Genomic DNA, 22464 nt, shown 5'->3' on the forward strand with positions numbered 1-22464 from the left:
TCATCTAGAATGTAAACTCCACAAAGGCAGGGAACATGTCTATCTCACATTTGCAATTACAGGATCTAGCATAGATCCTGGGACTTGGTAGGCTCTAAAAATATTTAGCGAACAAGTTAGTTGAGTTCCTTTAGACTCTTCTGTCAGGACAAATAGAAAGCTATTGTATTTACGTTTGTGAGATTTCAAGAGAAACTAACAACACACCACACTTAGGTCATGGCGTGCAAGCTTTTCACAAAGAGCCCTCAATAACAGCCACCTTGTGCCCAAGATCGCAAGCAAAACATGGCTCTGCCCAATACTCCGTTTAGCTTATAATCAATAGAAAATGTTGGGCCACCTGCAGAGTTTGACCCAACAATATCCTTTTTAGTCAGCTTTTTTAGTAGCCTTTCTCTTTGTGTAATTTTCTCCTCAGCTAGGAGCCCTGATCTTGGTTTAATTTCACTTTTCTCTGGCTAAAAACTACAACCAGTGCCCCTTGGTGATGTTTCTTCTAGACTGCTTCTTCTTCTAACTGAAAGATCCAGAATATCTGCTAACTTTGCTCACCGTAAGGAATTATCTAACCATATTCTCTGTAAGACACAAATATTCGAAGCATATATTAAAAAGAAAATGAATATTCTTTATCAGAGAGAACCTATTTTTGTCTATCCCCTATATTGTCAAAAATAAATGTGAAAATATGGCAGTTGTGTAGACCCAGCCAAATTCTCCCAGAAAGCGTCTGCCACAGCCAGACTATCATTGAAACATGTGCATCTCATGTATACCTCATGTCTTCCGGCCTCCTGCTTCTGGGCTTCAGTTTGGTGATACAGCCTATTAAGCACACAGTTGAAGCAATTTACTTCTATTAAAATCACTCACAGCTGAATTGACTCCCAGATAACTGAAACTGTTTATGGAAGACGCTCAGTGTCTTTTTAAAAGTTATTATGTTATCCTGGAATTGCACATGACACAAAGATTTAACAGTTAAATAGACATTTCCCCACATAGACACATTGGTGGTTCTTCCACCAATAAGTTTCCTTTTAACTTAAATTCCAGTTATATGAAATCTTTTCTCACTCAACTTGCTTTTGTGTGTTTGTTTTCTGATATAGATTGTCAATCTTATGATGGAAATCACAAATTAAAAAACAAAACAACACATTTGCTTCTGATATATTGCTCAGTCTTCTTTTCTTAGAATCAAATCCTCTTGGCTATTGGGAGAGCTTAGAACAAAAATATTGAAAAGATGTTCTTCCAAGTGTTATTTGCTGTTGTGTAATTTTCATTGTCAAAGGCAGTAAACATTTAATGGTCTTAACTCATCCTCCATTGCCTGAAATTTGGGGATGAAATTGTCCAATTTTCCCTTTACTCCCAATGCTAATCTCATCATTATTTATCCTCTACCCTTTGAGTTCTTTTATTTGAAATCAACACCATCTGTCTCAGCCACCCACTAATCATTCCTGTTATCCCCACTAGTCCTTACCCCCACCACAATGCATACCAATTCTGGACTCCCGCCTAAAGTGATATCACAGCAGTATTCACATTTCTTTTTATTTTTACTCCAAGGTCCATTTCAATCATCTGGTCTGGAGATGCATTTGACATCAACCTCTAGGTGCCTTAAATATGGACATATCTATTCTAGTTGAATACTCATTAATAGTACAGTATACATTCTCTAGACTAGGGGTGTCGAACTCAATCAGAGAAGGGGCCAAAATCTAAAATCCAGCCTAAATCGTGGGCCGAATGGTTTACTGAACAGTCATAAACTGTCACTGTGATGGAAATGCAGCAGAGTGCAGTGATGACAGCGTGGTGCGGGCCACATTGCAAGGCCTGGCGGGACGGATTTGGCCCGCGGGCCTTGTGTTTGACACATGTGCTCTAGACCTTTGGTTTACATTCATTGAACAAAGCACACTGCTGTATTTCCTTTTTTATTGTTATTTTATTTATTTATTTATTTTTAATCCTAGCCCAAGGATATTTTTTCATTGATTCTTAGAGAGTGTGGAAGGGAGGAAGGAAAGGAGAGAGGGAGAGAGGGAAAGAGGAAGGGGAGGAAGGAGGGAGGGAAGGAAAGAGAGAGAGAGAGAGAGAGAGAGAGAGAGAGAGAGAGAGAGAGAGAGAGAGAGATGGATGTGAGCAGACACATCTATTGATTGTCTCCTACACACACCATGACTAGGGCCAGGGTTTGAGTCTGCAACTGAAGAATATGCCCTTGACAGATATCGGACCCAGTACCTTCAGTCCAAGGATTTGATGCTCTTATCTACTGAGTCAAACTGGCTAGAACCACACTGCAGCATTTCATATATATTTATGCTTTCTCTTTATAATCTTAATCTTTTTCCTTGTTCTGTACATATTACAATGTCCTCTGACCTCTCAACAAACTCAAATAAGGAACATCAGGAAGAGCACAACTACAGAGTCAGAGTGTCTTGTACAAATTCTGGTTTTGCAACTTATATATTATGTGATAACAGATAAATGTGAAAATGTAAAATGGAATAAAAATATTATCTTTCTTAGTATTTCAAGTCAAAGTAACCCAAGTTCTAAAAGAAACTACTGGAAAAATACCAAAATTGATACTGTGACTGTGAATCTCTGCCACCCAAAATCCAGCTTCAATGAAAGAAGAACAGGAAATTGAAGAGGAGTTCAATAAAATAAGGGAATCCAAAGGCATTGGGTATATGGTGGTATTTCCTACCTCTAAGGCAAGGGAGAAAAATACTGCTCACTTATCAAGCCAAATGACAGAATTCATAAGATATTCATTCTCGGAGACTGTGATTATCTTTCAAAGATCAGGATCTCATTTTATGTATGGATGTTTTTTGGCTGTGAAACTGGAACCTGAAGTGATGCTTTGGGCCATAACAGAATGCAATGAAAAAGTACTTGGGAAGCTGTGATTTCCTTGGTGCGAGGCAGGAAGCATTCTAGAGAATCCATAAGGTCTTGCTGGGGCCTGAGGTAGGTGGGAAGGGACAGCGTAGAAGTGCATTGGCACCTTTTCATGTGGCATGGCACCATGAGTTTCTAAGGGCAAGGGGCCATGGTAAGAGATAGCTGTACTAAAGTCCTCTTAATGGGACTGTCTCTGTAGAGCTGCCTGCTGCGGCAGCGGGACCCAGAAGCCAGTGCTTGGGTGGTTAGTTGCCTGAAGCAGGAACTGAGCTACAGAGACTGAAAGAAATCAGCAGCGAGTCTTTGGTCCCTGTTAGCAATTGATCGTGAAGAAGCCTCCAAAACGCTCCTCATTCAAACCTGGATGCCTGCCACACTGAAGAGTATGATGACCACACAGTATTAGCAAAATTTAGGCTGCACCATTTACTATTTGAAAATGAGTCTACTAGTTTAAAACAGCTAGAAAACTGCAGATAAGTCATCCAAAGCCTGGAAAGGAAGATCTGGCAAGCAAGTTCAGAATAAATTATAGGAAAAAGCCATTTCTAATAGTTCATCCACCACCCCCAAGTATTTTTTTTTTTTTTACCTCAGGTTCCTTAATTATAGAATGAGAGTAATGCCATTTATTTTTTAAACCTAATTTGAGTCTTGGAGAGGAGGACAAAAGTTTGAGCATCTATAAGCACCTAACATCATGAGTTGTGTCTGGTTGTGTCTTAATAAATGGAAGCTAAGGATCCCACAACTCTAATTTAACAGTTTGTTTGTCCTCTCTTAGGTATCACTAAATACCAACTACTTCAATTTTGCTCTGTTCTTTTACAAAGCACACTATAATAATTCCCAACACTGAACTAATTCCAATTTCCATTTTCCTTACTCTGCTCCAGGCTAGACTGCATGGCTGGGGGGAAAAGAAAAAGATAACAGAAATGCTAACTCAGCTCAATTGAAATCTACACTTCTTTCACCATGTTAGCATCCCTCTGAAAATCTGTAACAGTTCTCTTTTTATTACAAAATCAAGTAAAGCTTTCCTGCCTGCCACATTCTCTGTATACTAACAATATATCTCATCATTCATTAATTTAGAAATTCATTCAACAAATATTTATTGAATGAACACCAAACAGCAAAAATTGTTCTAAAAACAAGGGATAAAACAGAGAATAAAGACACAGAAAGAACTCTATATTCAATAAACTTATGTTCTAGGGTATGAAGCAGATAACAAAGATGAACAAGTAAAACCATTCGTTTTGGTAGACTCTAGTATGAGAGAGAGAGAGAGAGAGAGAGAGAGAGAGAGAGAGAGAGAGAGAGAGAGAGAGAGAGAGAGAGAGAGAGAGAGAGAGACCTCAGAGAGAAGGTGACATTTGAGTAAATAACTGTGATGGAAAGGGAACAAACCATGTGTATATTCAATCCAAAAGCCCTGAAGTGACAGTATTCTTGGTGTGCTTCAGTGTTCACACCTGAAACTGAATAAGAAAGTGGATAAGCACTAAGGCAGAGTGTGGGAGAAGTAATGGAAAGACAGATCCTGTAGAGTCTTATAGGTGACTGAAAGTATTTTGGCTTTTACACTAAAGGAGATGCAAAGCACTGAAGAGATTTAAGTAAAGTAGTAGCACAAAATGACATATTTTAATGAATCACTGACTTATTTTAATCAAAGACTGTAAGGTATCAAAGAAGAGGGCAAGTGGACATGGTTATTACAATAACTCAGGTAAACACTATTGATACCTTGGATTATGATGATAGCAGAGGATAGGAAGGGCTAATATTTTAAATTTGCTGATGTGTCTGTCAGATGTGAGTTGCAAGAGAAAAAGAGTGCTCAAATGAGACACCAAGATTTGGTAACACAACTGGGAGAACTGAGCTTCCATTTCCAAAGACAATGGAACCCATGGAAATAGGAGATTTCATGGGTACTATTAGGTGCTCGGTTTTGGACATGTTAAGTTTCAAATAAATATTAGACATTTAAGTGAAGATATAAAGAACCCTGTTGGATGATCAATTTTGAATGTTCAAGAAAAGTTTAGACTAGAAGTTGAGATGATATTTAAAATTAAGAGAGTACCTGAAATTATCAAAAGAGCAGTTGTTGACAGAAAATACACGAGTTCCAAAGGCTTACTCTTGGGACACACCTACATTTAGAGGTTAGGGAAAATAAAAGACTCCAAAAAATAACAGAAGAAAGGAGCATGGAGATACGAGAAGATTAGTACAATGTAATGACTTGAAATTCAAGTGAAAAATTTGTTTCAAAAAAAGGAGATAGAGCCCTGGCTGGTTTGGCTCAGTGGCTAGAGCATTGGTTCTCCAACTGAAGGGTCCCAGGTTCAATTTTGGTCAAGGGCATATGCTTGGAAAAACTATCCTCAGGTATGAGAATTAACCAAAAAAAAGGGGGGGATATAGAAATCAAGTGTGTCAAATTATGTTGATAGCTGAAGAAAAACAAGGACTGCTGAGAATGCACAATTAAACTGAGAAACATAGGGATCATTTGTGTCTTTGGCAAGATCAGTGTTATAGGATTAAAGTTAAAGTGGATTTAATAAGACAAAATGAAGGAGGGGTGTTGTTCAAGATAGTGAGTATACTAGTCAATTCTTTAAAAAATATTTTGAATAAGAAAAGAAGAGAAATGGAGATGTCTGTAAGGAGAGGTATTATTTAAAGAGGTGTTTTGTTTACATGTTTGTTTTTAAGGGAGAATAAACACACATTTGCATGCTGATAGTGAGAATCCAAGAGAGAAAAGAATTAATGACTGAAAAGGTAGGCAGAACTACTGGAACAATGTGCTTAAGTAATATATGCATGCATATAAGCCCAACCAATGGACCCAGACCATAGGAGGGTGAGGGCATGAGTCAGGGGGATAGAGAGTCATGGAGGGATAAGGACACATATGTACTACTTTAATCAATAAAGACATTTTAAAAAAGAGGCAATGGTATCTGGTGAAGGATAGAAGGGCTGGTTGTGATTAGAAGTATGGACAATGCATTTGTGGTAATGTGAGGGAAGGTAGAGTATAAAGCTACAAATGTGAGTAAGGCAGTAGATGTGATGGTAGGACTAGTGGAGATTTTCTTCTATTTTCCTCAATAAAATGGAAAGTAAGAGTATAAGCTGACAGTGAGGATTAAAGAGGTAGGAGGGAACTGTTATAATTGTGAAATAATAATTCACAAAGTGGAAGTGAAAGTAGATAAGGGAAAGGTCACATGATGATGGACACAGGCTCCTTCTTGAGGGTAGTGACCTGAGTCAGCATAGTCAGCATGACCATATGAGCAGTCAGCAAAATAAGCTCACTATTATTCTAGATGAGTCTCAATGGAACATATAATCATCCTATATTTGCCTCTCTTCATCTCTTCCTCCCATTTGTAATCTCTGTGTTCTTACGTTCCACATAATTATTCAAGGGCTAACCCATGGTTCCAGTTTTCAGTGAAGCTCTTGGTAATAAAACTTCTAGCCTGTCTTTTCCCTATTACATTCACATGCTGGGATTAATAGTGCCTGGATTCAAATATCAGCTGCATGACCTTGGTGAAGCTCTTTAATCTCTTGAGTGTTTTTCCTAATTCATAAAACAAATGCAACAAAACACAGAATATTCTCTTGTTAAGAATTCCATGAGATAATACAGGTAAACTCCTTAATGCAATGTCTGCTCTGCAGTAAAAAAGTTAAAAAAAATATTAACTATTGGCTACATTTATTATTAGAGAATGTATATAATATTATTATGGGATAATATTTTCCTAATCACTATGTTATGTAAAGTCATCAGGATAGGAGCTGTGTGCTATATTTGCTTTTTAGTTTCTTGCAAAAATGAAGGTCAGAAAGGAGACCCTAGATAAATAACTTCCATTGCAAAATTCAATGTTATCTTACATAGTATAGATGATAAAGTAATTACTTTATACTGGATCTTTCCTTGAATTTCATACAATACCATCTTAAAATAATAACCTTCTCAAAAAGTATAACTACACAGCTCTGCATGACCTTTTAGTGAAAATGTCTCTCTTATCTATACAGTATCATTATTTCAAAAGGAAAAGACAAAAGGAACAGAAATAATGCCTTTCCTGATAAGAAAAATAAAGCATACTACATTAAATGCTATAAGTAAATATATAGTGGAAAATATAATTTTACACACATAGGTCTATCCTAAAATTATAATCATTCTTACATTCCATAAATTTCAATATGGACTTGGAGTGTAGTTGATAAGATTTATTTGTTTTTGTTTGCAATATGTTTAATGTGACAAATGTACATAGCAATGTGAAGACATTAAATATAAAATTCAAAGACCAATCACAGATTTTTTTCATTTATAAAGCAATTATCATTCAGAAATTATACTGATTTCTAGAGGAGACACTGCAAGGTCATAAAATATTAATTACAATATACAATGAGAATTTTTAGGCATATGCCAACATCTCCCATGTCAATAAAATAATATCTTACTGACCTGGGTATATTAACTATGAAAGCAAATTCTTCCTCAGCAAAATCATATTGTAAGTTGGCATTAGAATAATTTAACCTTCCCTAATGCACTGATATGTGTACAGAAAACATCTGTCATTGGAAAAGATAGTGAGGAAGAATTTCATATAGAAGACAAGTGAAATTCTTTTACATGATAAGTTAGATGTTTAGATTTCTTTTATGGTATGTTAAAAAAACAACAACAAACCTACAGATTTTAACCACAAACTCTATTTTTAAGGGGTAATTTCAAAACAAAAGAATCACATAAATAAAATCATAGTTTGTTCAAATATGCTAACAATGCACACATAAATGTAGCATTGATTTCATAAAGAAGAAATGTAAAATGGGAATTTTAATTGGATTTCTGATATTGATTCCACATCTTTTCTTAATTTGAGAATTACTATAAATTTCATATGCTGCCAAAAAATTTGCCTATAAATATAATATCATAATAGTTTCTACAATATCTTGATTTATTTAATGTGCACATGTGTGGAATAAATTTCACTACCCAGATTAAAAGTGTACTTAGGTATGTTTCTGTGTGTATATAATTGCAGGAGCACTTACATTTTGTAGGTGTTTGGTGACTGTGACACCCAGAACCAAACAGGTTTTAGACCCACACACTGAGCAGCAAAAGGAAATGGTAAACCACTACTGCTTTTTCTTTTCTTGTTCTCTTCCTTCTTTGTTTCATTTTACCTTGAAAACTCTATGATAAACAGTCCAAAATGAAACAAGCTAGTGCAGAGATGTGACGCGCAGGTTGGAAAGCACTCAGTTACTGGGGAAGAGCAGAGAACAAGTACAAATGACTAGACCAAAGTCAGAAAGGCGACTGGCAGCTGATGTGCACAAAGGATAATGCTGCAAAACACATACAATTGGAACTGGAACACAGGAAGCATGAATCAAGGTAAACTGCTAATTATAAAGCAAGAAATGGAACGTCTAAACATTGGAGTGCTTGCTTGGTGTTCCTGAGCTAAAATGGACTGGAATGGAACATTTACAGTCTGACAACTACAAAGGGTTCTACTTGGGAAATGGCAAACTTAGAGGAAGTGACGAGGCTCTAACACTGAAGTAAGATGTAGCACGGGCAGTCAGGGACTACAAGGTCAAACTGAATTATATCAGTCAGACTTTTAGGGAAACCTGTTAACATAACCATTATTCAAGTCTATGCACCAAGTACAGAGGCAGAAGATAAAATTGAAAGCTTTTTTGCAAGTATCAAAGAAGAAATTGGTCACACACCTGAATAAGACATTCTGATTATTATAGGTGACTAGAACACACAAGTAGGAAAGAAACCAGAATTGGATGTCACTGAAAAATTTGGACTAGGAGTTAGAAATTAAGCAGATAAGCTCATGGATTTTGACAAAGCCAACAAGTTGCCCACCACTAACACATGCTTCAAGCAACCAAACAGACTACTGTTTACATGGACATCACCAGATGGCCTATACAGGAACTACAATAAATAGACTCTGTGATTGGAAGCAGGCGATGGAGAAGTTATATTCCCTCTGAAAAACTAGGCCAGGAGAAGATTGTGGCACTGACCATGAAACTGAATATCAAACATAAGAGTAAAGCTGAAGAAGACCACCAAAAGAATCACAGCACCAAAATATAATGTCCTGTAAATAAGATTCCTGATGGATATAAAGTCCACATAAAAAGCAGCTTTGCACTGCTAAACTGAATTGAGCAGCAACCAGAAGAACTGAACTATGAACTTAAAACAAAAATATTATTAGGAAGGAAGGCAAAAAGATAATGCCATAAATAAAAAGGGAGGTAAAAAACGAGATCTATGACAAGAAACACTAAAAATTGTTAAACGACAAAGTGAGCCCTGGCTTGTTTGGCTCAGTGTATTGAGAGCCGGTCTGTGGACTGAAGGGTTCCAGGTTCAATTCCAGTCAAGGGCATGTACCTTGGTTGCGAGCACATCCCTAGTAGGGGGTGTGCAAGAGGCAGCTGGTTGAAGTTTCTCTCTCATTGATGTTTCTAACTCTCTATCTCTCTCTCTTTCTCTCTGTAAAAAATCATTAAAATTTAAAAATATATTTAAAAAAATAAAAGACAGGGGTGAGGCAAGAGTTAAATGTGACAAAAGCAGGGTTAGAATCCTGAATGTAGGTTTTCAACAACTATCACATAGAGATAAAGAGAACTATCACAACAGTCAATGTGAGGAGATAAAATATAACTCCAAAAAAGGAAAGTCAAGAGCTCTCTGCCAAAACAAATATGGAAAACAAAACAAAGGCCTCCATACTAGAAAGGTTCGACATACATACGAATCTTCAAGAAAGGAGATGCCAAGGAGTGCAGTGACTATAGGACCATCGCTCTAATGTCCCAAGCAAGTCAAGTGATGCTTAAGGTGATCCAACAAAGGCTCCCACTGCATTTGGAGTAAGAAATGCCAGATGTTCAATTCAGAAAATTAAGGGGTTTTTGAGATCTAATTGAAAGCCTTCATTAGATGTTGGAGTGACCTGAGGAATTTTAGAAGTTCAGTCTATGTTTACAGTCAGTAAACCCTTTGCCTCCATGGATTATAAAAAGCTATGGGTTGCTCTGAGGGAAAAAAAGTTGTGCCTCAGCACTTCATCATCCTGATGCTTAACCTATAGTGTGGACAAAAAGCCAATCAGGACAGAATATAAAAAGACAGAACAGTTTCCTGTAGACAAAGTTGTCAGACAAGGGTAAAATTTATCTCCCTACTCATTTAAGCTGTATGCAGAATATATCATGGGGAAAACTGGGCTAGACTCAAAGGAATAAGGAGTGAAAATTGGTTGAAGAAAAATCAATAACTTAAAATATATAGACAATAGCATCTTACTGGAAGAAAGTAGCAGTGATTTAAACAAGAACCTCAGGGAAAGGCAGGGGAGGTTGGGAGGGGAGAAATCAACAAATGACTGTTGTGCATATATGCACAACCTGTGGACATGGGTGATTAGGGGGTGGGGGTGCGGAAGAAGGCTGGGAGAGGTTAATGGGGTGAAAAGGAGGATCTACCTAATACTTTCAACAATAAAGAGAAAATAAAATAACAATGAAAGAAAGTGCCAAAGCAGGACTGCAATTGTACATCTACAAGACAAACCCATAACTACAGAAGAAAAACACTTTAATCCAGACAATGAGGGCATTGAAATTGTTAAAGATTTTGCTTACCTGGGCTCAGTCACCAATCCAAATGGGCACTGCAGCCAAGAAATCACAAGAAGTTGAGACTTCAAAGGATATCAGTGAGAGAATTAGGAAAGATAATCAAAAGCAAAGATGTGTCATTGGAGACCAAGGCAAATATCATCCACATCTTTGTACTCCCCCAAATGATGTGCAAATCTGAAAAGTTGAACAGTGAATAAGGCTATTATATACATATATATACATATACACACATGTTATACATACACACACACACACACACACACACATATATATATATATATATTTGAAATAAGGTACTGGGGAGAGTTCTATGGATATCCTGGATCATTAGAAAGATGAACAAGATCCTAAAGTCAATTAAACCTGCATATTGCTGGAGGGGAAAATGGCAAAACTGAAGCTGTCCTATTTGGGGCACATCATGAGAAGGCGTGTTATTTTAAAAAGACCACGATGCTGGGGAAAATGGAAGGCAGCAGGAAAAGAGGAAGACTGAATAGGAGATGGATTGACTTCATAAAAGAAGCCATTGGCATCAGTCTACAGGAGCTGAGCAGGGCCCTTAAGGACAAGAAATTGTGGACATCACTCACTGAGATGGTTGCTCAGGGTTGGAGCCAACTCAATGGCCCATAACACAGACACAGTGTGTGTGTGCATGTGCGTGTGCATGTAAAACAGCAATACTATCAAAAACTTAAATACTCAAATTCGAAACATTAGAGTCATCTTTTGATTCCTTTGTTTTTTGTTTTCTCTTCCCTTATAGCCTGTCAGTCACCAAGTCTAAAATATCATTTCAAAATATTATTTTTAAAAATTTGTTGACCCTAGAAAGAGAGAGAAAAGGACACAGAGGGAGAGAGAAAGTTTGATTTGTTGTTACACTCATCCATGTACTCAATGGCTGATTCTTGTATATACGCCTATCAGAGATTGAACCTGCCTCCTTCACTATGGGGATGATGCTCCAACCAACTGAGCTACCCAGCCAGGGTTCGAAATATGCTTGAGATCATTACTACTTATAGTTCCTTCCCCTCCCTTTTTTTTTTTTTTTTTTCAGATTTAACACACACACACACACACACACACACACACACACACACACAGATACAATTGCAAATTATCTCATGCCCATACCTCCTGAAGCTACCCTGAATTTTGTGTTTATCTTTTCCCCTTCATTTTAACTTATTACTACTCATTGCTTTATATTTCTAAGAAAACTATCCCAGACAATTTCTAACCTAATTAAATTTATGTGATGATAACAGCCAAAAGGGAATCCTATTAAATTAGGTGTCCCTTTCTTATAATGTCTGCTATATAAAATTGCTTGCATATCTCTCCATAAATATAATTTCTTTCATGGCATAGTTCTGCTCCAATACCTCCTAGCTGCTTATCATGACATGTCTAAGCAAAGGCAGAAGCCCTGTTTTTAAGATTCTTCATCCTCCTCCCTATGATACCACATGGCTACTTACCACTTTTCATCCTAGTTGGACTGTGTCCTTAAAAGGACTCATATACTTTCTGCCTAAATTATATTACCCTTTTTATTCCTCAATTATCCAAAACTTATGCATTGAAAGATGGTTTATTTCATTTTTTACAAAAAAAATTATTTATGTTATAGAACTAAATCTATCACATTTTATCGATAAAGGTCTAGTTTTTAATGAAGATTAACAAAATAAATATTTCTGACCCAAAATGCATAGAACAAAATATAGTAAACCAAAATAAAAAATAAGAAATGTAATGAAACATTAATAGCCATAATAGTAGGTAAATATAAAACTCCTTTAGTAAAATAATAACTCATGTAATAAATATGTAAACATAAATATGACTATCATAGTACATTTAGAAAATAAAGAGTAATTTCTATGCTTTCTCATTCAAGATTTGCTTAAAAAAAAAGGGGGTATTTGGTCAACTTGAATATGAACTCTTAAGAGTATAAATGAAAATAATAGTCATTATTACATACCCAGATTTACCTATAATTTATGTTATTAACAAGTAGTTTCTGCTACAACCAGAACTATGCTTGTTCCTCCCTATGCTTTTCTTCTTGTCCAGAAAATTACTTCCTGTGGAAACCTGGTTCCATATACAAACACCCTCAAAAGCCTAGCTCCAAATATACCCTCTTACAAAACGTTTCCTTTATCTCACCTCTACATGACGGCACTTTTAAACTCCCACTTCCATGCACTATAATTTTTAGTTATTTTCTGTATTAAATGCATAATGATCTGTGATAAAGAATTGTTTCCCTCAGTTTTCATGGGTACACAATTATATCTTCATAAGTGCAAATACATAAAATAAGAAGAGATTTCTGTTTTATAAAGTGATGAGGGTATAAATGACAGCTAAAGCTTTATTGGCAGTTCTGGGAAGAAGGTATCGTTCACTTAAAAAAATTCAAAGAACAAAGTTGGAAGTCTCACACACTGCCTGAATTCAAAACTTATTACAATTGCAATACCAAATTTCAAGCTGTATTACAAATCTACTGTTCTCAAAACAGCCTGGTACTGGCACAAGAACAAACATATAGACCAATGGAATCAAATATTAATAGAAAACCCAGATATTGACCCAAACTACTATGCTCAATTAATATTTGACAAAAGAGGCATGAACATACAAAGGAGTCAAGATAATAATCTCTTCAATAAATGGTATTTGGAAAATTGGACAGGTACATGCAAGAAAAATAAAACTAGACCACCGACTTACACCATACACACACACAAAAACAAACAAACAAACAAACAAACAAAAAACCTCAAAACAGATAAAGATGGGAAACCATAAAAATACTAGAGGATTCCGCAGGCAGAGAAATCTCAGACACATATCAAAGCAATTTCTTCACCAATACAACTCGGGCAATGGAAACTAAAGAGAAAATAAACATATGGGACTACATCAAAATAAAAAGCTTTTGTATAGCAAAAAAATATATATATATCAACAAAACAACAAGAAAGCCCATTGTATATGAGAACTTAGATATTTGCAAATGTTATCACTCATAAAGGTTTAATCTCCAACATCTACAGGCAGCTTATACAACTTAATACAAGGAAGATAAATGATCCAATAAAGAAATGGGTAATGAAAATAAATAGAATCTTTTCAAAAGAAGACAGAAGGAAGGCAAAGAGACACATGAAAACATGCTCAAAGTTATTATCCAAGAGATGCAAATCTAAGCGACAATGCAGTACCATCTCACACCTGTCAGAATGGCAATCATCAACAAATCAACAAAGCTAGAGAGGATGTGGAGAAAAAGGAACCCTCGTGCACTGCTGGTGGGAATGCAAACTGGTGCAGCCACTGTGGAGAACAGTATGGAATTTCCTCAAAAAATTAAAAATGGAACTCCCATTTAACCCAGTAATCCCACTAATCCCACTTCTAGGAATATACCTCAAGAAAACAGAAACACCAATCAGAAAGGATATATGCACCCCTATGTTCATAGCAGCACAATTCACCATAGCTAAGATTTGCAAACAACCCAAATGCCCATCAGCAGATGAGTGGATTAGAAAACTATGGTACATCTACACAATGGAATACTATGCTGCTATTAAAAAATGAATTCTTAACATTTGCAGCAGCATGGATGGACCTGGGGAGCATTGTTAAGTGAAATAAGCCAGGCAATGAAAGAAAAATACCACATAATCTCACTCATTTATGGAAAATAAAGAACATTATAACCTGATTAAAAAAAAAAAAGATAGATATAGAGGCAATAAAGCACCAAACAAACTGTCAAATTACAGTGGGAAGGGAGGGTTGGGGAGCAGGGGAAAGAGATCAACCAAAGGACTTGTATGCATGCATATATGCACAACAAATGGATACAAGATACTGGGGGGGTTAGGAGTGGATGAGGGTATGCGAGAGATGGGAGAGGGGGGATAGGGGAAGGTCAACCGGGAAAAGAAAAAGAAGGTATATGTACTACTATATGTAATACTTTAAACAATAAAAAAATAGAAAAGAAAATAAACACAGTCTGGTACTCCCATAAAAACATATAAGATCATCTGAATAGAGTAGAGTTTCCAGAAGTAACCCTTACATATTGTATATAGTCAAATGATTTGCAACAAGAGTGCCAAGACTATACAATTAGATAATTTCTTTCTAAGAAATACTGTTGATAAAAATGAATACCCACATTAAAAAATGAAGTCTGACTCTTACCTTAGATCATATACAAAAATAAACTCAAAATAGATCAAAGACCTAAACATAGGAAGTAAGACTATAAATATTTTATTAAAAAAAAAAACACGAGAAAAACTCCATGACATTAAGTTTGGTAACAATTTCTTGGATGTGATGCAAAAAAGCACAGGAAAAAGAAATAAAAATAGATAAACTGAGGGATTTAAAATCAATCTATAGCCCTTGCTGGTGTGGCTCAATTAGTTGGGTATTGTCCCATGCACCAAAAGGTTGCTGGTTCAATTCCTAGTCAGGACATATTTCCATACTGTAAATTCGATTCCAATAGGGGGTGTGCAGGAGGCAGCTGCTCAATGTTTTACTCTCACATTGATGTCTCTCCCTCTCTCTCCCTCTCCTCCCCCTCTCTCTAAAAATCAATAATAAATAAATAAATGTTTTAAAATCTATCTATCTATCTATATATCTATCTATCTATCATCTATCTATATAAAAGCCTAAGTGACCAAATGACCGAACAATGGGTCGAACAGTCGGCCAGTCGCTATGAGGTGCAGTGACCACCAGGGGGCAGACACTCAATGTAGAAGCTGCCCCCTGGTAGTCAGCGTGCTCCCTCAGCCAGCCTCCCATAGCCAGCCAACCTCCCATGGTCCCTCTTCCTTGCCAACTGGCCCTGATCGCCCCAATCAGGACTGGTCGAGATGGCCCCGATTGCCGTCCTGGCCAAGGGACCCCACACATGAACAACTTCATGCACTGGGCCTCTAGTAAATAAGTAAAACCAACCTACAGAATGGAAGAAAATATTTGCAAACCATGTACCTGATAAGGGGTTGATATTCAGAATATACAAAGAACTTCTACAATTTAACAAGAAAAACAAAATCTAATTAAAACATGAGCAAAGGGCTTGACTAGGTATTTATTCAAAGAAGATATACAAATAGCCTAAAACAACATGAAATGATATTCAACATCACTAATCATGCAAACTATAAAAACTGTAAGATACTACCTTTACCTATTAGGATGGCTTAGTGCTCAGATATCATTTTAATGAAGGGTGAAACATGGTGGAGAAGTGACAATAGACTAAAAGGTGTCTGGGCTTCTAGGAGTAGTAAAATGAGGAAAAGTTAATATATGAGAAAACTAATAGAAGATAAGGTTTAATTTATGCAGAGTCATCTCAGCACCTTATTTGCCTCCAGTGATAAAGGTTGTTGTTCCCCTCCTGGTTCCAGAAAGAGGAACAATGTTACTGGGTTAATTTATGCTTTGTCTTTAGATATTGTGGGAAGGAGAGAAGAGACCTTTACTTGTGTCTGCTTTTTCTCAGTTGCCTTCAGTTCAAAATGGAATGGATGTCAAAGTGGTATATTTAGGGGTGGGATATTCTGACCCCCTTCATAATTAACACTACCAAACTGCATAAAGATAGTTAAGATAATAATTTGTTTTGTTTATTTACCACAATTTTAAAAATTCTAATAGAGTAAATGGAGTTATGCAATATTCTTTCTGCGTACAGTGGCATACAAATATATAACATTCCTAGTAATGTTTTACTCAACTTCCTTATTTAAAAGAAAAATTATAGTATAACAGTATCCCCAAAGTAGTAGTAATCATACATATCACTTCCATCTTCTTCAAATATATATATGTTTATATGCATACATAAACACACATGTACACACATTTTTCACAGCGCTTTCAATTTGGGTAGGAAAATTAATTCTACACATGAGCATAAATCAAAGTATTATAGAAATTATCTTCACAGGAAAATTTTTTGTCAGCATATAACAGTTGTAGTAATTCTCAAATTAAAAAGAAAAGATGTGGAACAGAGATCAGAAATCCAATTAATATTTTCATTTTCGATTTCTCCTTTGAGCAATCAATACTACTTTGACCGCATTTTAATTCATGATAAAGGCAATCCATGTAAATGAACAGGTACACTTATGAAATTGAGCAGAGAAAAATGTATCCTATGGTTTATTTCTATTTTAAATGGTAAATAAACTCTTTGCTATTGAGGGAAACTTCATCAGAATTTGTATGCTACTGCTCCTCTCCCCCAGTAATGCAAGACTGCTAGTGGTTTTTTTTTTTCTCCTTATCAGCTTGCAAGTGTGCATACATAAGAAGCTGTTCTTTGGTCTACAAAATAAATAGCTAAAATAAATTTCCTATTTTCTCATTTTTCCCTGATGAAATAGATTTAAATGTCAGCTGAATTATAACCTTCAAATAATTCAATACAAGAACTTGAGGTACTATTAAATGAATACAAGTAAATGCTAAGGAACCTTAACATTTTGCTTTAATTTTTAATTCCCCAGAACTTTTTCAAATAAATATTCGCCCTATAAATATTTGTAATTTCTTAATTTAAAAAATTGCAGACTAAAGGGAGAAGTTGCTTGCTTAAAAAAGTTACTATGGTTAGTCCAAAACCAGAGCCCAAGGCATAAGAAAATTCCACATAATAATAATAAATAATAATAATAATAAATATAAAAATTTCTCCAGAAACTCAGCCCAATCTTATTCTTTGTCATTTTTGCAATTATTGCTTTGTTCATATAATACTATAGTTATTGTTTTCAGTAAATATACTCTTAATATTTTCACAGTCAGAGCCTGATATATCCATTTATTTTTATTCTCAAAGCTAAGCCTGTATTAGATAAATAACAAATATTGGTTGATTGGTTGATTGTTTGATTAGTTGGTTTAATCAATGAAAGAAAACTACATAAGGCTTAGAAAATTAATGACTTATCCAAGATCCAATAGTAAACCATAGATATTAAACCTCTATATTTTGGTTCAATATCTAAAGATTTTCTGCTTAATTGCTTGAAAAAAGTCTCCAGAGTTGGCTTTTTGTTCCTTTTATTTGTTTTGCATTTAATGGACTAGAGTCATGTACCCATCTCATTGATTATGATCACAATCATACTCTTTTCTCTGCTTCCAGAAAAGCATAGAGCATAGGAAAACATTGGCTACAGAAACCTTAGTAAAGCAAAATGTGATTTTGCTGACTTTCATGGAAATAAAAGTTAAATACTGTTTTCAAAAAGTAATACACACATGTATGAACACACACACACACATACATACATGCATGCATACATCTATACATTACTTAATGTTTATTCTATTGTTTTTCTGTAGTTTTATATATCCATAGGTCTGTTATATTTCTAGCATTATAAGTTCCAAGAACCTAGTAATTACTTAGCAAAATGAAATACTAATTTTCAAATGCAGAAGATCCACTCAACTTAAATGTGAGCTTCTCAAAGCGGTTTTGCTCATTACTCTAATCTCTATGTCTTACCTTCCTTTATTCTTGAATTTGTTCTAAGTTCCATGAAGCAGGGACTTCATTTTGTTCACTGCTATCTCCCCATCACATAGATCAGTACTTGGCAAATATTAGTATATTAGGTACTCAAAAATAATATATTTAATATTTAATAGGTTTCTTTAGTTTGGTAATTTCATTTCTCTCTTTTTTCCTCTCTTTTCCTCTCTCACTAAAAAGTAATACAAAAATCTTACATTAAAAACTAAGATGTATATTTATATGCTTTCTGAAAACTGAAATATTTAGACCCTATTTTTAAATCCAAACTACATGAGTGTAAAAGGCATAGACACATAATTGATTAGAAATATGCTAATTATCCCTAAAGGTGATGCATTAACACATTAAGTTAATCATGCCTTTTGAATTTAAAAATTTATATTTTTATTAAATTTATTAGGGTGATATCATTAATAAAATTATATGTTTCAAATATACAATTCTATAATACATTACCTGTATATTGTAGTGCCATCACCAATCAAAGACAAGTCTCCTATCCATGTTTAATCATATTTTTTTTCTCAAAGTTCTGAATCAAAATTTCATGACATTGCAATTTTTTAGTTTATAGAGGATGGGCAAAGGAGAGAAAGGATTGATTACATTTGTCTGGAATTTTATTTATACGTATATACAAACTTTAACAGGAATCTTAGAAACTGAGGGTATTCAATTAAAGAAAGACATTTAGTTAAGGCCTTTAACATTGACTGAACTTAACTTATCCAAGTACCATGATTACTTGTGATACAATTATTTCATGTCCCTCAAATAACTAAATATTATATACTAGAGACCCAGTGCACAAATGTGTGCATGGGTGGGGTCCCTCAGCTTGGCCAGCCACCACCGCCTGCCAGAGGGAAGGACTGCAGAAGGTTGGCTATGGGAGCACACTGAGCATTGGGGGCAGCTCTTGCATTGAGTGTCTGCCCCCTGGTGGTCAGTGTGTGCCACAGTGACTGGCTGCCTGGTCATTCAGTCACTTAGGCTTAGATAGATAGATAGATAGATAGATAAATGAATTCTAAATATTAATAAATTAAATATATTAAGCGAATAAGTAAATTAATATTAAGTACTTCAGCATCTCAAGAGATGGTTATTCCAAAAATTAACTTCAACTTGTCCTGATGTCTAATTACAATTGTCTCTAAGAAGAACTATTTTTATCTCAACTCTTCCTTGTGAAAACATGAAGTATTTGCTTACGATTCATCACTCTAAAAACTTCTTCAAATATTTGTAGATTTATGTTAAAGCCAAATACAACATTAAACTACTTGGACAATTTTCTGCATTTGACTGAACCAGTTTAAGGATATCTTATATAATAAAAGCCTAATATGTTACGTGTCTGGTGGTCTGGTCAGCCATTCAACCAATTAAAGCATAATATGCTAATGATATGTTAAGGCCACACAACTGTTTGCTATGATGTGCACTGACCACCAGGGGGCAGACACTCAATGCAGGAGCTGCCCTCTGGTGGTCAGCGTTGCTCAGCCAGAAGCCCTAAGCTGGGCTCATGGCTGGTGAGTGCAGTGGCCTGTGAACTGAGTCAAATCAGCAAGAGTGATTTTACTTTTTTTTAAAAAATGGATGGCTCTATACTAAAATTATTCTTACCTGAATCACCCCAGATCTTATATAAAATTTAATTTATTTGTGTTCTGATAGTTGAAAATAAAGATTTTTAAAATTTGAACTAGTGCTTACATGGTTTTCAGAATGCCTAAGTATTACATTTAGTCATGGAGCATGGTGTATAAAACAAAATAATAAATGCAACATTATAAACAGCATATAAAATGCTCAAATTAAATTAATCAGAAGAATATGATTTTTGTGCTTTTTCAAATACAACAAACATATACAAATATGGACAAAACTACCTATAAAGTTATTTAACCCTTACTAAGGCATAAATGTAATATTTGATGTTTTTACCATTTGCTGAGGACCAAAAGCACCCATAATTGCCAAAACCGGTTTGGCTCAGTGGATAGAGCTTTGGCCTGCAGACTGAAAGGTCCTGGGTTCAAATCTGGTCAAGGGCATGTACCTTGATTGTGGGCACATTCCCAGTAGGGGGTGTGCAAGAGGCAGCTGATCAGTGATTCTCTCTCATCGATGTTTCTAACTCTCTATCCCTCTCTCTTCCTCTCTGTAAAAAAATCAATAAAATATATATTTTTAAAAAGCACCCATAATTGATAGTTATTTGTGGGTTTTTTGAGAAAGCTATTTGAAAAGCATAAAGAGTGTACAAAATCACTCTTTTCTACTTATTTTAGCTACTACCAAATGAACCTTTTGGCAACTCAGCCCCAGCATCTCTACTTTGAACTCATCTGATGTAATTCAAAAAGGAGAAAATATCAAGATTTAGCATTATGATGTTAACATCACTACATTACTAATATAATATAACCAATTATATGTGGCAAATTTTGTTTGCATTAACTATGATTTTGTTGTATATAGAAAAAGTAATTACATACCGAAAAGAAAAATTTCTGTTTACATACTACATACCTGTAAACTTAGAAATTTTCTGAAATTTCAGGGTATAACTTTCTTTTTTTTAAAATATATTTTATTGATTTTTCACAGAGAGGAAGAGAGAAGGATAGAGAGTTAGATCAGCTGCCTCTTGCACACCCCGTACTGGGGATGTGCCCGCAACCAAGGTACATGCCCTTGCCCGGAATCGAACCCAGGACCTTTCAGTCTGCAGGCCAACGCTTTATCCACTGAGCCAAACCAGTCCCAGCATCAGGGTATAACTTTCTGAGTTCCAAGACTCTGCTTTATAAGAACTATATACTAGAATGACAACACTGTAAGCATCTAATTTCATGAATCCATTTAAAGTTTCTTCAACTTGCTAGAGCATGGCTTAAAGTTAATCACATACAAGTAATTATTTCCTCCATGGCCAATAACTGAGTATTCTAATTATAAACAGCAGCATAAATTGCTGGAGCCCATAATAAATAATTTTTAAAGGGTCAAAGAATCATACAAGCAATTTGTTACCTTTATGTTAGAATAGCAAAGCACATAGTTTTTCAAATCAAAGTGTAAGAGTCATATATGCTGGCAAGAAAATAATCTATTAAAGAGCGTGTTTACTCTATCTTTAGCAAGATAAAGCAAAGAAAAAGCAGACAAAAATCATCTCATGAAGAAAAAAACTTGTTAGGCTGTGTGTTCTGCAATTACTTTTCAAATAACATTTTGTTCTGCCAAGGAAGAAAATAGTTCAGATTTCTCCTCGTACGCATGCACAGTAAAATCTGGCTATGGCATAGTTATTCTGAACCACAAACTTCTGAAACAGAAATAATCTGAATCAGATAAAGTTCTGAGGTATTCTGAGATATGTAAGATTATATAGCACACATAAACTCACCCCTCTAATCTCACATCCGGTAGACTTCTGTTAAGAGCAATCAAATCACTGGCCATAAGGTTAAACTGATTGATTTTAAACAGTTCTTTCATTTTCTCCTGGTCATCTTTAGGAATCAGCACGGCCTTTCCCATTTCTCCTGGCCCTTCTTGGTTTCTTGAAATAACAGCTGTAAGATACACACAGGTACACGCATACATAAAAACATAGATAATGAACTGAATACTAGTAAATAAACTCTTGTGTTGGATTTGATTCTCAATCGTATTATTTATATACTGGCAATAACACAATCCTCAAATCTTTCACTACTTACTTACAAACCATACACAACACTAAAGAAACAATCTATTTTTAATTCGTTAACTCAATGCTGCATGTTGTCTTTCAGGTCTAGATATATAACATGACCTGGCTAATCGACATTTAATAATTATGTAATACAAAATAATAAAAGTAAAACCTTCTCTGACTTTTTCTTTTTTTAACATGCTTGCTAAATAGGGAGGAAGTTGAGCACTGAGCAGATCAGGCTGCACAAAATAAGAAAATTTGTGAAAATATACCAACATTAATTTATTTGCAGACCCATTATGAATGTTTGGTATTTCACATAACTACTACCATTAAATCTTTGTAAAAGCAGGAAAGATAGACAATACTTCATCCCCATAGCAATTTGAATCCATCCTGAAAGCATTTTCAAATAAGT

The 22464-nt window shown here is 35.3% G+C and overlaps 1 protein-coding gene across 3 annotated transcripts in view; it reads right to left on the reverse strand.

Annotated features, from left to right (window-relative positions):
* Window positions 1-22464, reverse strand: part of GALNT13 (polypeptide N-acetylgalactosaminyltransferase 13) — a 446823-nt gene that overhangs the window by 247328 nt on the left and 177031 nt on the right. For all 3 annotated transcript variants that reach the window (XM_045575393.1, XM_045575392.1, XM_036421744.2), the window contains exon 4: window positions 21753-21921. In XM_045575393.1, the coding sequence (XP_045431349.1) occupies window positions 21753-21921 (169 nt within the window). The remainder of the gene's footprint in view (window positions 1-21752; window positions 21922-22464) is intronic.

Source organism: Pipistrellus kuhlii, unplaced genomic scaffold, assembly GCF_014108245.1.
Source record: "Pipistrellus kuhlii isolate mPipKuh1 unplaced genomic scaffold, mPipKuh1.p scaffold_m20_p_7, whole genome shotgun sequence".
NCBI classification, from domain to species: Eukaryota; Metazoa; Chordata; class Mammalia; order Chiroptera; family Vespertilionidae; genus Pipistrellus; species Pipistrellus kuhlii.